Source organism: Aricia agestis, chromosome 8, assembly GCF_905147365.1.
Source record: "Aricia agestis chromosome 8, ilAriAges1.1, whole genome shotgun sequence".
Taxonomy (NCBI): Eukaryota; Metazoa; Arthropoda; class Insecta; order Lepidoptera; family Lycaenidae; genus Aricia; species Aricia agestis.
In genome coordinates, this window is record NC_056413.1 from 7,068,944 (window position 1) to 7,088,178 (window position 19,235).

General features: G+C 37.1%; 2 protein-coding genes across 2 annotated transcripts; both read right to left on the reverse strand.

Annotated features, from left to right (window-relative positions):
- Positions 1-378: 378 nt before the first annotated feature.
- Positions 379-8,794, reverse strand: LOC121729633. Its single transcript, XM_042118205.1, has 3 exons — positions 8,113-8,794; positions 1,826-1,994; positions 379-742 (listed from the first exon to the last, which is right to left on the reverse strand). Exons 1-3 carry the CDS (start codon positions 8,713-8,715, stop codon positions 420-422), a joined length of 1,095 nt encoding a protein of 364 aa, XP_041974139.1. The 5' UTR covers positions 8,716-8,794; the 3' UTR covers positions 379-419.
- A 2,652-nt stretch (positions 8,795-11,446) lies between these two features.
- LOC121729634 lies at positions 11,447-18,464 on the reverse strand. Its single transcript, XM_042118206.1, has 3 exons — positions 18,240-18,464; positions 16,238-16,618; positions 11,447-12,447 (listed from the first exon to the last, which is right to left on the reverse strand). The coding sequence occupies exons 1-3, from the start codon at positions 18,424-18,426 to the stop codon at positions 11,948-11,950; spliced, it is 1,068 nt and encodes a 355-aa protein (XP_041974140.1). The 5' UTR covers positions 18,427-18,464; the 3' UTR covers positions 11,447-11,947.
- Positions 18,465-19,235: the final 771 nt, after the last annotated feature.

Here is a 19,235-nt window from a genome sequence, read left to right on the forward strand (position 1 = left end):
AAAATAACTTTGAAACTATAAACACTGTATATTGTTTTAAATAAATTAATCAATTTTGGACATTCCTTGTTTTTCCGTGGAGTCTTCACATTGACCATACACACAAGTATTACAATAGGTACTAATGTGTAAATAATAAATAAATAAGTATATTTTTGTATTTCAGCTGTTAAATCTTATGATTATGCAAATTAAGAAATAGTTTCATTCTCATCAATGTCCTTGGAATAATAATACCTAATGTAAAATGTCGACCTTACTCATTATTTTTGGTTCATGAATACTTCCTCATTTCGTTTGCTACTTACGACAGACATAATTTACGCACAAAAAAATCAATTCTGAAATCTTTAACCACTAATTATTCAAACCAACTAATAGTACCTTATAAATCCGAGGTATTTTAATTTTTGCCAACATTATGAAGATTTAATGAGATAGGATATTAAATAAGAAATTAACAAGTAGGATAGATTCTGGACAATTTTTCCCGCGCCATTTCCGCAGACCATTCTTCGAGAGGCCACAGACAACTTCTTGTTTTGTAACAGAGCGTGTACAGCGTCAATCTCCCATCTGGCCATCCTCCCCGCATCCCTCGAGAAGAGAACAGAGTAGAGCTGGGCCGGAGAAGTGGGGGTTCCCTCTTGGCAGAAGTTCAGAAGGAGATGGTCGTTGACTGCCTTCAGAACCTGGACGGTTCCACTGAACTGCTGGTAGGCCGACTTTGTCGTCAAGGTCCCTGAAATAATATGTTTGGAGTTAGCTCGTAAAAATATTAGGAAGCTGACTTACAGTTAACACTTTAAGAATCCATACAAAATTACGTAGGTACATATTTATTTATAAGGGGGCCTTTAGCTAAATCGTTTTCTTTATTTTCTTTATACCTACATATTTTTATACCTACATACTTTATTATATGGCCGATCAAAATGTGTGAAATTGAGATAAGCGTTCGATAAAATAAAGTCGACATTCGACTCCTGTAATATTTATGTCAATTCTCTGTGGTCAATTCCATTGATCGGTCATTCTATAAAGAAGCAATAAAAAACGTCTTGGCTAAAGGGTAGTATTATTTGTAATGAATTTTATACATTTAGCACTTTAGATTTGGTCATACTTTACAGGACAATAAATATTAAAACCGTGACCCATTTGAATGCCGAGATATGCCGTTCCACATTTTGCTGGGGATTGGCAACTCCAACCACGGATGCAACGTTTTCATCGTTGCTATCCCGCTGCGCGTCCTGATTTGCACGTCTTTGCACGTCCGCAACATAGTGACGTGACATATACGTGGGAGAGCCATGCTTCGGCACGAATGGGCCGGCTCGACGGCCGGCGTGAAACAGCGCTTGCGCTGTGTTTCGCCGAGTGAGTGAGTTTACCGGAGGCCCAATCCCTTAACCCCTATCCTATTCCCTTCCCTACCCTCAACTATTCCCTTCCCTTCCCTTCCCTACCCTCCCCTATTACCCTATTCCCTCTTAAAAGGTCGGCAACGCACTTGCAGCTCTTCTGATGCTGCGAGTGTCCATGGGCGATGGAAGTTGCTTTCCATCAGGTGACCCGTTTGCTCGTTTGCCCCCTTATTTCATTAAAAAAAAAAAGTAAAAAGAGGGGAAGTAAGTTATCTTCATACAAAGGCACTAACTATACTTAACTTACTTCCCCTCCTTTTACTATGTCCGCAATGTATTCGCTGCGTTCCCGTTCCGCCCTAAAACCGCTCACCAAGCGCTGTGATAAAACCCTTGCACCTCTGTGGACTGTCGAAAGTAACAATAATTTTATGTTGAATATATTTTGGACTCACCATTCTGTCCATTAAACGCCTGCCAGTAACCAGCGGAGTCGTTGCGGAAGTAGAGACTGTATTCTATGGTCTGTCCCGCCTCGTCCCACAGTAGCCGCAGCTGCCGGTACTCCTGGCGGAACTTCGCGTGCAGGTGCTGCACGTGGAACAGCTGCGTCTCCGTAGATGGCTGGAACATCAACATTATGAAGATCATCATCATCAGCATAAATATCAGTATTATCAACAACAGTGAAATTATCGTTATGATCATCATTATCAGCTGCGTCTCCGTTGACGGCTGGAAAATCATTATGTTTTTTTTCATTACTTAATCATCATCCATCAATCCCCAAGCGGCAGCCGGCTGTCGCATAACAATTGAAAATCTATTGTGTCTGAGATTCCCACGATACAATATTATCATCAACAACAGTAACACCATCATTATCAGCATAATATGTGTGAACATCATCAACTTCATCAGTAAAAACACCATCCTCATAATCAACAACATTAAGATCATTATTTTCATTCGTCTTCAACTATTGCTAGTAGCGTACGATTGAAATATTTTAATCGGCCAGCTAAATGGGCAATATTAATTAACCCAGTGTGAGTCAGGAACGTGGGTACACCGGGTCACGACAATTACGGTTGTACCTATGGCCATCGCCCATCTCCATGTGATGACCTGGTAATTGGCCAATTATGACTCACTAATATATAGGTACCGTGGTTGCGGAAGTGCCAAAATATAAGGTTTATTTGACTGTACAATTTTCGTGCAATTTTAGAGTAGTTGAAATTATATTCCGAGAACTTGTCGTAACTCGTGTAAGTATAGGCAACATAATAGTATCTTATCTAGAAATGTTTGGGAAAATGTGTTTATTCGCATCAAAATCGACACCAAATAACTAATGTTTCAACCTTGATAGTAAAGTTGCATTTAATAAATAGTTATGTAAATGTTATCTATTATCCATTTTTAACATCGCGTTGTGCGTTTTGCATGTAGGGCAGGAGGGGACTACCGGAAAGTGCGAATAAAATGACAAACAAGATGGGGACTTCCCCGAATTATCATAATTAGATTACATACATCCTGTGTTATCTGTTAATAACTTATTTTTGTAATTATATCATGAACACAATTTATGATTATGAGTTAAATACATAAAACCAGGTTGGTTCACCGCAGATTTACTTCTTACTACGAATTACAATTTTAGATTTATGAATTTATGATTTGATAATGTTAATATTGAATATTTTATTGATCGTAAAATATTCAAGAATTTCGGAATAACACCAGCTCCAGGAACAGTATTTCTTTTATGGGCCTTCAGCCGTGAATTGGTCGTAAACCAGAGGAATTTACCAAACTTTTGTTCTTCCCGACAGAACTGCCAAATCCAAAGTTTCGGTCGAACACCGCCAAATACATCCTCCTAGTCCCAACGTACATGTTCTAGTTAGCGTGGCTAGTGTAAATGCCTAACTGTTTAACAACAGTTGCCTCACGACAGCCTTAAATATTGATTGCCCAATTGAAGCAGTGTGTTTAGATTGTGACCGTCTGTGTGCTGTTTGTATGACTATTCGCGAGGTGCATGCTCCACATGTGTTGAAAATGCGCTCTGAAAATATTATTATTGATCAAATGACCTAAATATTCAATTGAAATGCGATGCGAACTGCGAAAGTGCGTATCGTCCGGAACCAGATTAAACATTTATCACCTATAGTATATCCCACAACCTGAGCACTTTTTAACCGACTTCCAAAAAACGAGGAGGTTATATGTTCGGCTTGTAGATTTTTTTTGTGGTACACTTTACGGAAAAACTATCACGCCTATTGATTTGTGCTTTAACATAGTAATATTTTTTATATAAGATGTGTTATCATCGGTCAGTCAAGGTTTGTTTACTATTAAAATATTAGAAAAAAATGCCTTAAAGATTATTACCACGCAGAAAAACGACTCGAGCCCTCACAAAGCTCGGCTTTTAGCTAGTGTATTATCAGTGGGTGTTGCCCGCAACTTCGTCGCTTAAATCTCATTAATCACGTGCTAACTGTACATTTTGCCGCAATATAATCTATCCTTAGATGCCCTCGGGACCTAAAGTGCCTCAGCTGCCTCCGTATCCATTCAAATCGGTTCGGCGTTTTGAGCGTAACAAAATAACAGACAGACTTATAGACAAACATAGACACTTTCGGTTTTATTTATATTTAGAGTATGGATGTCGCTAGGTGAGTTTAGTAGTGGTAATTTACACATCCTCTGGAACAAGACATAGATTAAATTGTGTTGGTAAACCTTGAATTTTATTTGGTTATGTAAAAATTCTTGCCGGAAACATAACCTTAATCTATTGTCGCTATTATGATCGTATTAAATGCAAATTATTATCTTGTTAATCCATATCTCAACGAGATTTCTGGTTCTCACAGTTATCATTTTCCAATGTGGAGATGTTTTCGTCGAATACCTAAACATGGAGGTGCTAACTATACAGGGTGTATAGAATATGAAAATGCAAAAAAGTTAAAGTGATGAGAACTCAGATGAGACGAACAGGAGTGATCAAAGAAATTAATAATAATAATAATAATTTAAAAAATCTAATAAATTCACACTATTAATAAGTATTAAATGGGGAAGTACCTCGTCACATTCCGCTAACATTATGATAAATTTTGGTATGCGGCACGTATGCAGATACATAGGCTTTTCGCAAAGGCCATGGGATAGCAATGATCCCGGAAAAACCGTAATTTTTTTTAACGCGATAAATTAAGCATCGCAATACGAAAAGGTCAACCGAGCCCAGCATGCTCTTGTGAAATAATGTCAAGTTGAGCTACATCATCATGTCAGTCTATTGTGGTACTATATTATACTTAATATAAACTGTTTGGTGCCAAAGAAAATGCAAAAAAGTTAAAGTGATGAGAACTCAGATGAGACGAACAGGAGTGATCAAAGAAATTAATAATAATAATAATAATTTAAAAAATCTAATAAATTCACACTAATATTAAATGGGGAAGTACCTCGTCACATTCCGCTAACATTATGATAAATTTTGGTATGCAGCACGTATGCAGATACATAGGCTTTTCGCAAAGGCCATGGGATAGCAATGATCCCGGAAAAACCGTAATTTTTTTTAACGCGATAATCGAACTTCGGTGAAATCAAGTCGCAGACAACATTTCCAAAACGTCTAGAAAGGTATAATCATACATATAGTATGTATGTTGCGTAGTGAGACGAATAATGGACATAACCTACCCCGTAAGTTGACTGCGGAAAATCATCGGACTCCCACAGTGTTGCTTTGGGGCAGCTCTCGAAGGTCTTAAGTCCCTCCCGGCTCAAGTGCGTGTATAGTTCCACCACCTGCCACCGGCCCAGCACCGACCTGATGTCGAAACTATCGTACTCGTGGTACCTCTCGCAGAACACCGTAGCATTTTGGTCCGTCGAATTCAAAACCGCTTCCCCTCGCGTCGACAAAATTAAAAAAAAAATAGAAAGCAAGCCAAAAAGTTCGCGCTGCGTTTTCATATTTGGAATTTATTTCGTTTACATATTACCGCGGTGAGGAGTATATTTTTCGTCTTGCACTTGTGTAAACACTGCGGCTGACTGAGGCGCAGTCGGCGCGCGCGCGCTCCTGACTCACTCCGGCCGATATCATCGTTTGACCCTTAGCCTTAGGAACGTTCAGAGGCTCCGCGCTGCTCGAAATTTTCTGACATCATCATCTATCTGATCTACTATTTTTAAACTATTGAACTGTATCGATGCGTGAAGTCAGCGTTTGTTTATAACGGGATAAGTCGTGGACTAATGCACACGGGAGTATCGCAGGAATGACATTCGTCAATATCACCAAATGTTTTTACCATCGTCAATGATGAAATACTCAAACCAGATATGTTACTACCGTGCGCGTTGAGAAGCTTCAAATACGGCCCAATTGGACCGTCTGTTGTTTAGTCTGCATCGAGCGCAGTCACGAACGTGCCGCGTCTTGTCTTACCTAAATAAATTGAAAATGACGATGTGCGTGTTTCGAAAATGTACCAATTATGACTTGAAAGTAAACAAAACACATGGAATCTCTTACCACATGTCTTGATTGCAATAAATACCTCGATTATTTACATTTTCAATTATTTTTTTCGAACAATCTGGAAAAAATCGAATTTTCGTCATAGCTCAGGCGAAGAAAGAGACAGCGATACGATTCGACGTTTGAAAATAGAACTGTCTCTTTTATGTAAATGGTTTTTCGTATCTTTTGTTTCACTTAATATCTGTCAAATTTGTCAATGTCTGCAATTTTGAATTTGAAAATTTTTCGGAAGAGATTTTAGCCGGAAAATAGTATGGACGTAACATACCTATATGTATAAGTAGAACATCATTGACCATCGTACTACTTCTAGACATACTTACTTACATACATAGACTGCCAAAATCATAAGTCGATATTTCGACAATTGACAGCTAGATGATTACATGATAATAAATCTCGAAGGAAAGTGGAAGGATACTTATGAAGTATGAGAGTCGTTATGTAACAAAATCAAGCTGATAGAAACAAATTTGATGCAACTAAGGCCTTTTCACCTACCTAGATAAAAGTAAACCTTGGATTGAAATTAAATGTTATAAAGTTATAGCTCTCTCATTCTTCGTATTTATGAAAGAGATAACAATATGATGCTTAAGCCTTAAGGCGGTCCCCCTACGAAGATGCCGTAATTTACCGTATTTAGAGCCTTATAAACTCATAATTTGAAAGCTACAAAGTTATAATAAAAATACAGCAATAATCTTCAGTATATTAACATTCCTCTCCCCGTTATTAATTTCCTATTTTTGTTTATTATACTCATGATATATTAGCTTTCAAAGTAATTCCAATTTATTAAAATTGAAGCATATACTTTCAGCATCTCCTTAATGTTTTTTTGAAACACACGACGATAGATAGACAATTTCATTAACTACATATTCAGGGATTTGAATTTTTTTAGATCAATTTTGAACTAATATATAAGTAAAAAAATAGGATTTTTGTGCGACCTCGGCAACGCGTCAAATGTATGGTCAAGGTCGTTTGCTCGGGGGATGGCCTTAACCCAGGGCTAACTTTAACTCTGATTAATATTCCAGCTTTATGTTTTGGCCTAGGAACCCTGAACCTAGAAGCTGGAAATGTTTTTAGGTCTACAACTAGGAGCAGAATCGGTTGCAATACTCCAGACGTGCGCACAGCGCACTAATTGACATTGTTAACCAATTCACAACAAATTGGCGATTGAACTTCGATCATGTTTTACTTTAAATACATCCTCGGTTAAATTTGTAATAATATTATAATTTAGAAATAAGCCTAAATAATGAATCTTTAATTTATTGCAGAAGTTCTTCAACTATATTTTCTGCATAATATTAGGTACGCCGTACGCTTATGCTTGCAAAAAGTTGAGAATGCGGTCACAGTGAATTCATTTATTGGATTAGTGAAGTGACTATTTAAGTACCATAAAAAAATTGAAATTTTTAAGAAAACCAGAACTTTCAAACGAGCTGATTTTGATCAAATTAAGCTACTAATGAGCATGTCAACTGTCAAAAAAAACATAGGCAATAACTTAAAACTTCATCTGTTTAGGAGGTAGGATACCACAAACAGACACGTATTTTTCAACAGTCACCGTACGCGTCTCATCATACCGTAACCTTGTTTCTTCATAAAGCCATCTCATAAAGTAAAGTCTTTGCCAAAACACCCTGATACTGGCAACTCACACAGGAGCCATTAATAAAAAAAAAAAAGAAGAACAGACACGTAAAACTTTTTTACTTACTCCTTTGTTTTTGTAGCAGGTTGAAAATGTTGCGATTATTCAACATTTTGATAATTTATACAAGAACTGTTTTTGGTGTACTGTATCTTGCTGTCTACGCCTGCTGTCTTTAAATTAAATAGCCATTGCCCCGTATGATATGAAATGGCAATCATAGTTGCGGAATTATTGCCATAAAGTATTTTTATAGATTAGCGCCTATAGAAAATTATATTTCATTCGTAACTAAGATCAGGAAACTGAAGAACAAAAAGGCGCAAAAGACTACTTATTAATTTAAATTAAATGCTTACTTACTGTAGCGCACAAAAATATTGGGAACTTGACCAAAGTATTACGTAAAGGGGACAGAAAAAAAAACAATTAGGCAGAGTATCAGAAAAAGCAAATAAAAACAAACATACCCTGTCCAAGGGCTCCGAGATGTGTACCACGATGCAGCTCTGCACGTAGTCCACCCTCGCGTCTCCAGCGAGATGCTGGATAAACTCCACCCCGTACCACATCCCCTTGAGGCTGTCCACCCAGATCCCGGTCTGAGGGGACCTGTTCACGCAGTAATCGCGGTTGTACTTCATGAAAGGGGTCTCGTACGAGGTGTACCCCTGGCCGTAGGTCTGAGAGTAGTCCTGGTTGTACCCCGAGCCATAGTTGGACCCGTAGCTACCAGTGTTCTGCCCGTAGCTGCCAGTGTTCTGCCCGTAGCCGTAGCTCTGCCCGAAACCGTACCCAGGGGTTACCCGGCTATTGTAGCTCGGGGGAAACCCGGACTGCAAGCTACTGTCGGGCTTCGTAGTCGAGTATCCGGGCTTATAATTCGGGTACCTGGTCGCTTCCGGAAACTGCGCGATATCACTCCCATAGCTTGATTTGTATCCATACTGGTTTTGATTGTAGAGGTTGGCGTTTGTCGTATAGCTCGGATACTGTGTGGACTCCCCGTAGCGCTGGTAGGTCGCACTGTCCGCGTTGGAACAGAGAAATAGAAGGCACAGGAATGAGAACATTTTTGGGGAACTTTCTTCGTCGTTTTTTGTCGGCGAGAATGTCGCGTGACAAGCCTGGATGTGGCCGGTGGCGTGTGGCGGCCGCTATGAGACTGAGATGTAAACTAATTAACTCCTTGCCTACCGCGACCCACAGGCAAAGACGTGCAAGTCATAAAGTACTCTAATATCAGGGGATTGCTTAACTGTGACATAATTTTTTTAATGGAAAGTAAGCTCTCTCTATTTTGTTTATTATTCAATAGAAGATATTATTATATTGTTATATAGTTACCTATTGTAGCACATAGATGTTATTTTGGTAACCGTGAATAATAATCACAAAATTGCAATCACTACCTACAGAAAGTTACTTAATTTTTTATTAGTCTCTACTCTCTACTTATCAATAAAGTTGTCGCGCAGAAGATTAACACAATAAATAAAATTATCATTTACTACCTTTTTGCTGAGATCAGCTTCTCTCAATGATGATTTGAGCGGTTCGAGTCGAGACATGGGCTTAATCAAGTTTACAATAATTTTAGCGACGACAATATTAGGAGGAGTCCACACCGCCGTTTTTCCATACAAAAGTTATCCCTGTTTCCTCCCTGGATAATGCCGGTAGAGATATGATTTTTTTTTTCCTGAATATCTATGGCCACTATTAGCATGTCCCTATGTTTTCTTTTTTTTCATATTAAAAAAGATAAGAATGTCCAAAAACCCAAAAAATGGCCAGATTTTCCTCTGTGTTCAAACACCCAGAAAACAAATCTGGCTAAAATATACAAAAAAGTAAAACATAAGAACACAGCTAAAGCCTTGCTTTAATTATTAATGAAAAAGGTACTTAAATCGGTTAAGTTTTGGAGAAGGAATCAGCGGACAACGAATCGAAGATTTTCTGTTCTTTTATTAGAACTTTTGTCGTGTTGTCTCTATCGCGCTCTGCGGTGGGAGACTTGAGAATCTCAAGTTGAGATTGGTGAGACAGCAATACATTTTCAAATACCTATCTTCAATTTCTCTCGCCCCTGGTGTATCCTCTTAAATATATCATTATTATCGAACTTTTGCGCCCCAGCGTCATGACTTTGCTGATACAAAAGATTAAAAAGTTAATCTTTCATACTGCTACTTTCACAGTGAACTCGACTATATTATTTTAGTCGAGTTCACTTATTTTAATGATTATTATTTTAATTATTATTAATTATAAGAGACACAGGGGACTAATACGTACACTAAAGCATTATCACTTTATTTTGTTAACCGACTTCCAAAAAGGAGGAGGTTATATGTTCGGCTGTGGATTTTTTTTTTAACTTGCGCGTTCAGTCGTGGACGTTAGCGCATTTTCTGCTGTAGCCTTTGGGAAAACACGCGAGCTGAATCCGCACGCGCAAAAAACGCGCACGACTGAACGTGCTCCTCTATTCCCTACGGCTTTCCGCTTTACTTGCGTGTTACATTTTGATGTTTGTCATCCAATCATCCAAATCCCTACTTAATAGCTAATATACTGGCTAGGGTTTCCTTTAAAGAAGATTCAGTCTTCGCTACAGATAGCTCTCCTATTAAGGCGGGGATTAATCTCAATCAAAAACGATAACCTTGCACACAACCAAAGACCAAGCGTATACGCATCGCAATAAGATTCATTTTAGCTTAGCATAAAACTGTAACTACTCCGGCGGATTTTCTCTATTTTTCATGTTTTTTTTAAATATCTTTGGAAATAAATATTAAGAAACAAAATTGTTCGGTTAAAGAACTTTTAATATAGATTTACTAACAATTTATTCAAATAAAATGTATAATTATCCTAGTTAATACTTATATTTTGATGAAATAGAGTTTTTTCGGTGGTGAGTTTGTAAATTAATTACAGCCGAAGTATTACGTTTTATTAAAATGTTTATGGTTTAAGGTATTTTAAATATTGTGCTTTATATCTCATATTTTTAACACTTCGTTATTATATTGGAACTAGGTAAAACGGGAGTAACGGAATAACAAATTGGGGTTTATCCTCGCCTTAAGGGCCGATCGATCCGGTCGGACTGACCGCAGGCCGACATCGTGTACATACACAGGAACCTACAACATGTGTCATAAGTCATAACTCATAGTAAGAGACCTAGTATTTCTCAAACTTATTAAAAAGTGTTTTCCCTATTCATCAGTCTAAATACCTCCATCAAATTACTTAGCATACAAAATCGTAGTCAAGGTATCAAAGGCAGAGGTGGCGTGGAACGTAGACTTTTCCCAAGGCATTTCATCATCACCCAAACACACATCCACCATAGGTTAATTAGTAGTAATTGTAATTCGAGAGTTCCTGTCTAGTTGTCTGTCTTAACCTCGTCTGTGTCACAGGGCACATCCTCACTCACCGCTGATGTAATATTCGCGGCCCGCAATTAAAAGGTCACGTCTACAGGATTTACCCTAATTACCTCGTCCTCATCCGTCATAATCAAGACTCCTTAATGACTTGGACATTATTGACTCCTAACAATTAATCAGTCATGTTCCGCTTATACCTGAATCCAAGAGCCATGTCAACGAGCATTAAATGACGATTAAAGTAAATAGTGGCATATTGCGAGATTAAATTCTAAGATGGTTAAAAAATTATAAGTACTTTACCTATGGAATAATCCGAAATGCCTCTTAGTTTTAATCAGGATGAACACTGAACAGGTTATGGTGTTGAGTTGAGTACATACTTTATTCGGGTCCTTTTCATAAATGGAATAAGACAGTTTAAATTTAAACGCTTTATTCATAGCATTTAACAGTTTAAAGTTGCGCATCCACTGGATCGGTATCGGACTGTACCTAACTTTAGCATTCGTTTGGTATTGATTCGTATGTTTCATTGTCAGAAATTTATATTTTAAATGGATATTAACTATTAGGTACCTATTAACAGGGCATGTGAATAAGATTCAGTGGAAAAACAGCAACTAAATCCTAACCTAAACCTAAAAGCTTCATGTTATATAACGAATTATAAGATCACTTTCTCATTGACATAAATTTAAATTATATCATTGTTAAACTCATTCAACATTGAGATTTGGATTTTGGGTTCAGTCTTCAAAGTTCAAACACACCTCACAGATCACAGTATGGCAAAATGTAGCCTTTACGTTGTATTACCTAGGAGTAACTACACTGGTTTGACTAAAACTCTTCAATCGAATAGGTACCGAAAAACTTTATTCAATTGAACTTTCTAGTCAGTGGAGTGCTTGAGTTTCAAGCTTTGAATATTACTCAATACCGGACCGTACTGTAACGATTGCTTGAAATTTAAAAATAATTTTATAATTTCTATCCTGAATTGCAACTTTTTATCCTCGGGGATTTCGTTCACGTACGGGACCAAAGATCTTAGAAACAATTCGTCGCTGCTTTCTTTTTCCTTCTCTGAGTCTTGGGAAAGTGGATTTTGACTATCGTCTGTATCTTCAGGGAATGTACTGTATTTCTCTTTCCTTCCCTCCTCATTATCCGACACATCTGTACTGCTGTCCGCTGATGCTGCAGCGTCGTTTTCGAGATATATGGTCTCGCTTTCGTTGTGCGTGTAAAAAGGCAGCAGAAACGAAAGTTCGTCGTAGTAAATATATTTCCTTTTCTTTTTTTTCCCTTCGGACTCCATCTTTATCTGGGTCATGATGTCTCGTCGGAAGCAATGTCTCAGATTAACCCACTTTTTCCGTACTTCATGTACTGAAATTAATGTAATGAATATTAATGACAAGAGATTAATCGTATAAGCCACACACGACTTCGGGACAAAATGGAACGGGGAATGGTACCTACTACCTACATACAGTAGGTAGGGGAATGTGAGGTAAAACGATCCCTACGGGTCAAATGATCCCTCCCCTTAAATCAGATTAAACCAGAGGCATCTTTCCAAATGCACGTGAAACGGGTTGCCCATAACGCTCTGATCGCCATGATACTATAAGTGGCAACTACTTATAGTATCATGGCGATCAGAGCGTTTGGCGAAATTTTATTAAATTTTTTTTAAAAAGTGTCGCTCTGATCTAAATTAAGCCTGTTTTTGGACTTTCATAACTTTTTACGAATTCGTGTTTATTTCAATGTTATTTTGTTATAGGGTATTAATAGCAGTTACCTAATATTTAAACAGTTTTAGATCAACCCACGTGGTATTTAACTAATATAACGGCAATACGGCGCAGAAAATATAGAGTTTTTAACTTACCACAATGCAATACCTCATTCGCTCAACGCTTCTTCGATTACCAGGGTTGTTATTTATATAATAAAATCAATAAGTGTCTAAAAATTTACCCCTTGACAAAACACAAATGTAAGTCTGTAGTGAGTCAATGGCTACAAAATTTGGAATACGGTCCTACGGAAAACTTACTTCACTAACTTCCATTGCATCCATCCATCCACGTTCAGACCCTCGCATTGATGTATGCACATCGCACACACTGACATACACAGGCACACACACACGCACACACACACAAACACACATACACACATACACACACACACGCGCGCACGCACAGACAGACAGACACACACGCACACACACACATACATACATTCACAAGCACGCAAGCACACACACACACACACTTATGTTTTAAAGGGCATTTATTATTGTACTGATTTAATTTACTTTTGTTAAAAACAGATATATTTTTAAAATATTTTATCTTCTCATAATGCTGTAACATGATTGTAAACTAGAATCTAACCTAAATAACTAAAATGTTCCTTGGGGTGAGGACCTGGTGATCTGTAATACAGGCATGACCAAAATGGACACCAGCTCCTTACAATTTCACCTGACTGTCAAAAATTCTGTTAATATTACTACTTGAACTTGTATTGTGAGGAGAAAATAAAGATTATTATTATTATTATTATTATGAAAAAGAAGAGTAGTCTCGGCTTCTTGCCGGGGAGATGACTCAGGCACGGGCAGAAGCCAAGTAACCTGGTTCATGATAAAGGTGTATTATGATTGGGGTGTAAGGAAAGATGAGGATGGGTTTAGAAAACGGCGAACTAATGAGCATGTATCGATGATGATAGATTTTTGCATTTGGATATAAGTGTTTTTATGAAGGTCTAGAGTTTTCAGAGATGCGGCGAGGGTCTTCGGTATTACTCCAGTAGAGGAAATGATGATGGGGATAATTTTTACAGCCTCTTGGTGCCACATTTGTTTAATTTCATCGGCGAGTGTTGTGTTTTTGTTTTAGATTGTTGGTGTTTATGACGGCGATATCTATCAGGTAAGTTGTTTTTTCAGGTTTAATTGTTAGTGTTATGTCTGGTCTATTGCTGAGAATGGTACGGTCAGTGACTATGTCACGATCCCAATAGAGTCTTACATTGCTATTTTCAAGAACGTTTTGAGGTTTGTATTTATAGTATGGGGTGTGTGAATCGATGAGTTTGTATTTAATGGCTAGTAGTTGGTGAATGTGTTTAGCTGCGTTGTCATGTCGGTGTGTGTATCCCTTATTGGCCAGTGCGCTGCATCCCCCGGTAATATGATCTATAGTTTCGGTAGTAAGATGGCATAATCTACATTTATCTGTATCTATTGACTCTTTGAGAATATATTTCGAATAATTGCGTGTCTTTATTATTTGATCTTGAATCGCTATTAGAAAGCCCTCCGTTTCAGAATAGATATTGCCTCGGGTTAACCAGCTGCATGAGGCAATTTGGTCTACATGGTCTTGTTCGAGATGATGAGGATATTTACCATGCAGCGCTTTGCTTTTCCATTTCTGTATTTTATCAGCGTCTTTTAATATCTTGTGCTTTACATTAAATAGGTCATTGTTTAGCTGGAGAGGTGTGCCTTTATGGGGGAGATTTGCTATTGCTTTATGTAATTGACTTGTTTTAGCTTTATTTAGGAAATATGTTCTGAGATTATCTATTTGGCTGTAGTGTAAATTTTTTATATCGATGATACCACGGCCTCCCAATTTTCGTTTCAGTGTAAACCTTTCGACTGCTGAGTGGATGTGGTGGATATTACGCTTATAGCATAGCATTCGCGTTGTGGTATTAAGGGTTTCAAGTTCTGTGTCTGTCCATTTAATGATACCGAATGAGTATGTTAGAATGGGTATGGCGTAGGTATTAATGGCTTTAATTTTATTATTATTATTATTATTATTTGATGGTTGTGTTTTGATCGATTTCTTGGAATTTGGTATATGGGGTGAAATGATCCCTATTTGTGTGTATAAAATGATCCCTGGATATAAAGTAGAAATTGGCGAATATTTTGCTTTTGATGAAATTGTTATTTTATTTTAATTTTATTATTAAAGAACAAATATATTATCAAAGATTTCGATTTCAGAAGTCACAACTATCGTGTTTTGCCTTGAGACGGACCGATAAACCGACAGACAGTAAGATCTTTGCTCCCCTTTTTATCCTTTGGCTACCGAAGCCTAAAAAACTTGCTAATAAACTAAAAGATGCGTGTTTCTTACTTATATGCTTATTTGGTTATCAATAATAAACATTATCTCTGGGATTATTTTACCCCAACTCAAGGGATCATTTTATACATAGGGGTGTATAAAATGATCCTTTAGTTAAACTTTTACGAAAACCTCTAGTACAAAAAAAGTACGTACATATGATAAAAAATAAGTATTCTATCACGAAGTTTGGTAAATTCACTACATCCAGCTATATAAATGTTGCGATTTTTCCTTCAATTATAGCCATACTTAAGATTTTTCCCTTAAGGGGATCATTTTACCCCACCTTCCCCTAAGTACTCAATTTCTACGTCTATTTAGCGAGCGAGGGCAGTTTCGCCGAGCGATCTAAGTTATTCGCACACCGGAGCCATAGATTTAAATATCTATATCTATATCTATACATATTATAAAACAAAGTCGCTTTTTTCCCTCATGTCCCTTTGTTCGCTTTAATCTTTAAAACTACGCAACGGATTTTGATGATTATTTTAGTGTTAGATAGCCCATTTATCGAGGAAGGCTATATTTTATCACGTTAAGACTAATAGGAGCGAAGAAATAGAGGAAAATGTGGAAAAAACGGGGAAAATTATTTGAAAGGGCTAACTTGATCGCGCTAATCTCAGGAACTACTGGTCCGATTTGAAAAATTCTTTCAGTGTTAGATAGCCAATTTATTGACATTCATCACGCTAATACTAATTAGGAGAAAGTGGAAAAAACGGGGGAAATTATTTGAAAGGGCTTATCTCGCGAACTACTGGAGCAATTTTTATGTTATTTAGCACAGATAACAAGTAGGTAGACCACGTGAAGGATCATAGGCTTTCGATTGTAATCATTTTTTCAGTGGCTATATATTTTATACCCGTTACCCGGGGCGGGTCGCTAGTAATTGATAAATTATTATTATTAATTAGCACCTCAAGGTTAAAGTAAGTCTTCCTTTTATGAACCTTTTAATAACACTATTATTTTTAATAAACGTCTCAAATAATACTTACAGTGTGAAGCTTGCTCCTTTTCTGACAGCGATTCCCAAGCTGTAGGAGTAAAAACCTCCCTACACACCTCGTCCCATAGAGTTTTCTTCAAATCAAGATCAGAATACTCTTTCATAGTCGCGTCGTATATAGGAGGTCGTGTTTTGACCGCAGGTATCAACTTGTTGGCATCGATGACAACATCGTCACCATAAGCTCTCGGTTCGCTCGGTTCAGACTCATTTTCGTTTTTAAGAAAGGGCAAGATAAATGCAAGTTCATCGGAGTAAATATATTTTCTTCTTTTCCTGTCACGTTCCTCGGGCGGCAACGACTTCTGCTTTTTAACGTCTCTTCTAAAGCAATGTCTCAAGTTTATCCACCTCTTCTGTACTTCTATTTCTGCAAACAATAAAATACATCGAATAATTTTTGATCTCACATATAGCTAATATCAAAATATAATAGTACTTACTAATAATACTAATATATACTAATATATAAATTTAGTATATAGGGGGTTTCGGGGCGATAAATCGATCTAGCTAGGAATCATTTTTAGAAAATGTAATTTTATTCGTGTTTTATCGAATACCGATGGTCAAACAGGTAGTATATTTTATACAACAATTAATTATGATACTGCTTGTCTTTGTTTGGCACGTTGGAGCAGTCATTATGACAGGCAAAGATAGGACCTTGGTCCTTGACCACTTAGGTATACGCTGCGGAAAAAACTAGTAAGAGGGAAGTCTTTCGAGAATTAAAGTCTTACGGGAGCAGACAGCTGACTGTCTGATGAATATATAAGTTTTTATTACTTTTTCTATTCGTATTTCGTAGTAGAATAGAAAAAATCGGCCAAGTGCGAGTCGGACTCGCGCACGAAGCCCGAAGGGTTCCGTACCGTTATAGAGGAATAATAGGCCAAAAATAGTGTTTTTGTATGGGAGCCCGCCTTACATTTTTAAATTAATTTAATATTATAATTAAATATTAAAGTACACATAATTAAAGGAGTTTGTGAAAAATTCAAGTCTGTTGATATTATTGATATAGAGCAAAAAAGGTCGAAAAAAATCACGTTTGTTGTATGGGTGCCCCCCTTAAATATTTATTTTATTTTTAGTATTTGTTGTTATAGCGGCAACAGAAATACACAGTCTGACCAAATTTCAGAAGTCTAGCTAAGTATAGCAGTTCTTGAGTTACAGCCTGGAGACAGACAGACGGACAGACATCGAAGTCTTAGTAATAGGGTCCCGTTTTCACCTTTTGGGTACGGAAACCTGAAAAGTAACAACCTGTTATTTAGGTTGGATTGGGATCAACAAGCGTGGCGCCCCTAGAGTGTCAAACAATAGTAACTTAAATGGTGGCATACAAACTCATACAAATTATATAGTAAGTACATACTTAACAAAAACAATAATTAATTATTATAATTGTAATATCCTACGCTGATTTAGCATATTATTTTGCTACATGTCCTCCGACCTTTATACTTTATAGATAGGGTAACAAAACCACAATAAGTATATTTTGTTTTATGTAAGTACAATAATTTAATTGTCATAATAGGTAAGTATTTAATCATGAAACCTATGTAGATTGTAGATTGACGATTATAGGTACAAAATAAAACGTATTACTTGTGGCTATATAAGTTAAAAAGTTATAACCAACCTATTAATAATAATATTAATGTATGTGTGAGAAAATAAATGTAAGTATCAATTTTTTTTTTTTTTTTTTTTTTTTTATTATAAAATTGGGTCCGTCTATAGACTGTTCGTCCATATCCTTTTTTTGTTATTTTATTATTTAGATTTTTCGCACCAAGGATAATTGAAATAATATTATGAATTTTAATTATGTTATGTAAGTATCTATTAAACATTACAAAATATGTAAGTATGTCAAAATATTGGATGATACAACCGACGCCGAAAATCATTGGAAACAAAATAGTCGTAAGACTCACGACTCGTGGCATGTTTGTAACAAAACAGATAACACTCACCGTTACGTCCTTGAGCGTCAACAGATAGCGACTCCCATACTGCAGGAGTAAAAACCTCCTTGCATACTTCGATCCACAACTGCTTCTTATGAACTCGATCATTATGCTCTCTCGTGTTCAAATCGTACAAGGGAGTCCGTTCCCTAACAGCTGCTATCAGCTTCAAACAGTCGATTTCGAGCGACATGAGTACGGAGTAAATGCTCGACGCGGACTAAAGTCTCGTCCCCGCTCCGTCGCGTCCCTGCCCCGTCCCCCGTCGGTACGTTGCTCGGCGACTCGCGCCAACTTCGCGCGGTACCTTGTCAACATGAGCGGTCGCTGTGGTCTGTGTTCACGCGTCTTGCCTGTGAGCGGGGGACTTTTTGTATGTCAATGACATTTTGTCCTACTCCTATGACAATAGTCTGTGAGTGTTTTGTTTGTACACAATTTAGATTTTTTAAAACTCCTTGTAACAAATAACAATAGGTAGGTATAAGTATTAACTTTATGGACATGAGTTGATGCTGCTGTACTTAACTAGGTATTTTTGCCAAACAATAAAATTTATACCTATTTACTTAGCTTAGTTATAACTTATAATGTAGCTTTGACGAAAAGTAAGCGAATGAAGCTGTAAAACAGTCTGTTTTTAGGGTTCCGTAGTCCGTACCCAAAGGGTGAAAACGGGACCATATTACTGAGACTTCGATGTCTGTCCGTCTGTCTCCTATATTCTGATAGCCAGAGAGTTGAAATTTTCACATTATGTATTTCTGTTGCCGTTTATAACAACAAATACTTAAAACAAAATAAATTTAATATTTAAGGGGGGCTGCCGTACAACAAACGTGATTTTCTTAACGTTTTTTGCTCGTTATTAATGATGACGACAGGCCACCTGAAATGTTCGTCAGTTTTATTTGTATATTAATAATTCATAATAAAATTAAAAAAAAATAATAATTAAGGGATACAAAAACACTCATATTTTTCTTATTTTTGCTCTGTAGT

Bases quoted from the DNA above. Each gene is read 5' to 3' on its own strand.
- LOC121729633 (XM_042118205.1), bottom strand. From the start codon at position 8,715: ATGTTCTCATTCCTGTGCCTTCTATTTCTCTGTTCCAACGCGGACAGT. The intron at 1,995-8,112 runs GTATGTTTGTTT...TTGATGTTCCAG, and splicing joins TCTCGGAGCCCTTGGACAGG to CCATCTACGGAGACGCAGCT. The intron at 743-1,825 runs GTGAGTCCAAAA...ATATTATTTCAG, and splicing joins GGCGTTTAATGGACAGAATG to GGACCTTGACGACAAAGTCG.
- LOC121729634 (XM_042118206.1), bottom strand. From the start codon at position 18,426: ATGTCGCTCGAAATCGACTGTTTGAAGCTGATAGCAGCTGTTAGGGAA. The intron at 16,619-18,239 runs GTGAGTGTTATC...TATTGTTTGCAG, and splicing joins TGACGCTCAAGGACGTAACG to AAATAGAAGTACAGAAGAGG. The intron at 12,448-16,237 runs GTAAGTATTATT...CATTAATTTCAG, and splicing joins AAAGGAGCAAGCTTCACACT to TACATGAAGTACGGAAAAAG.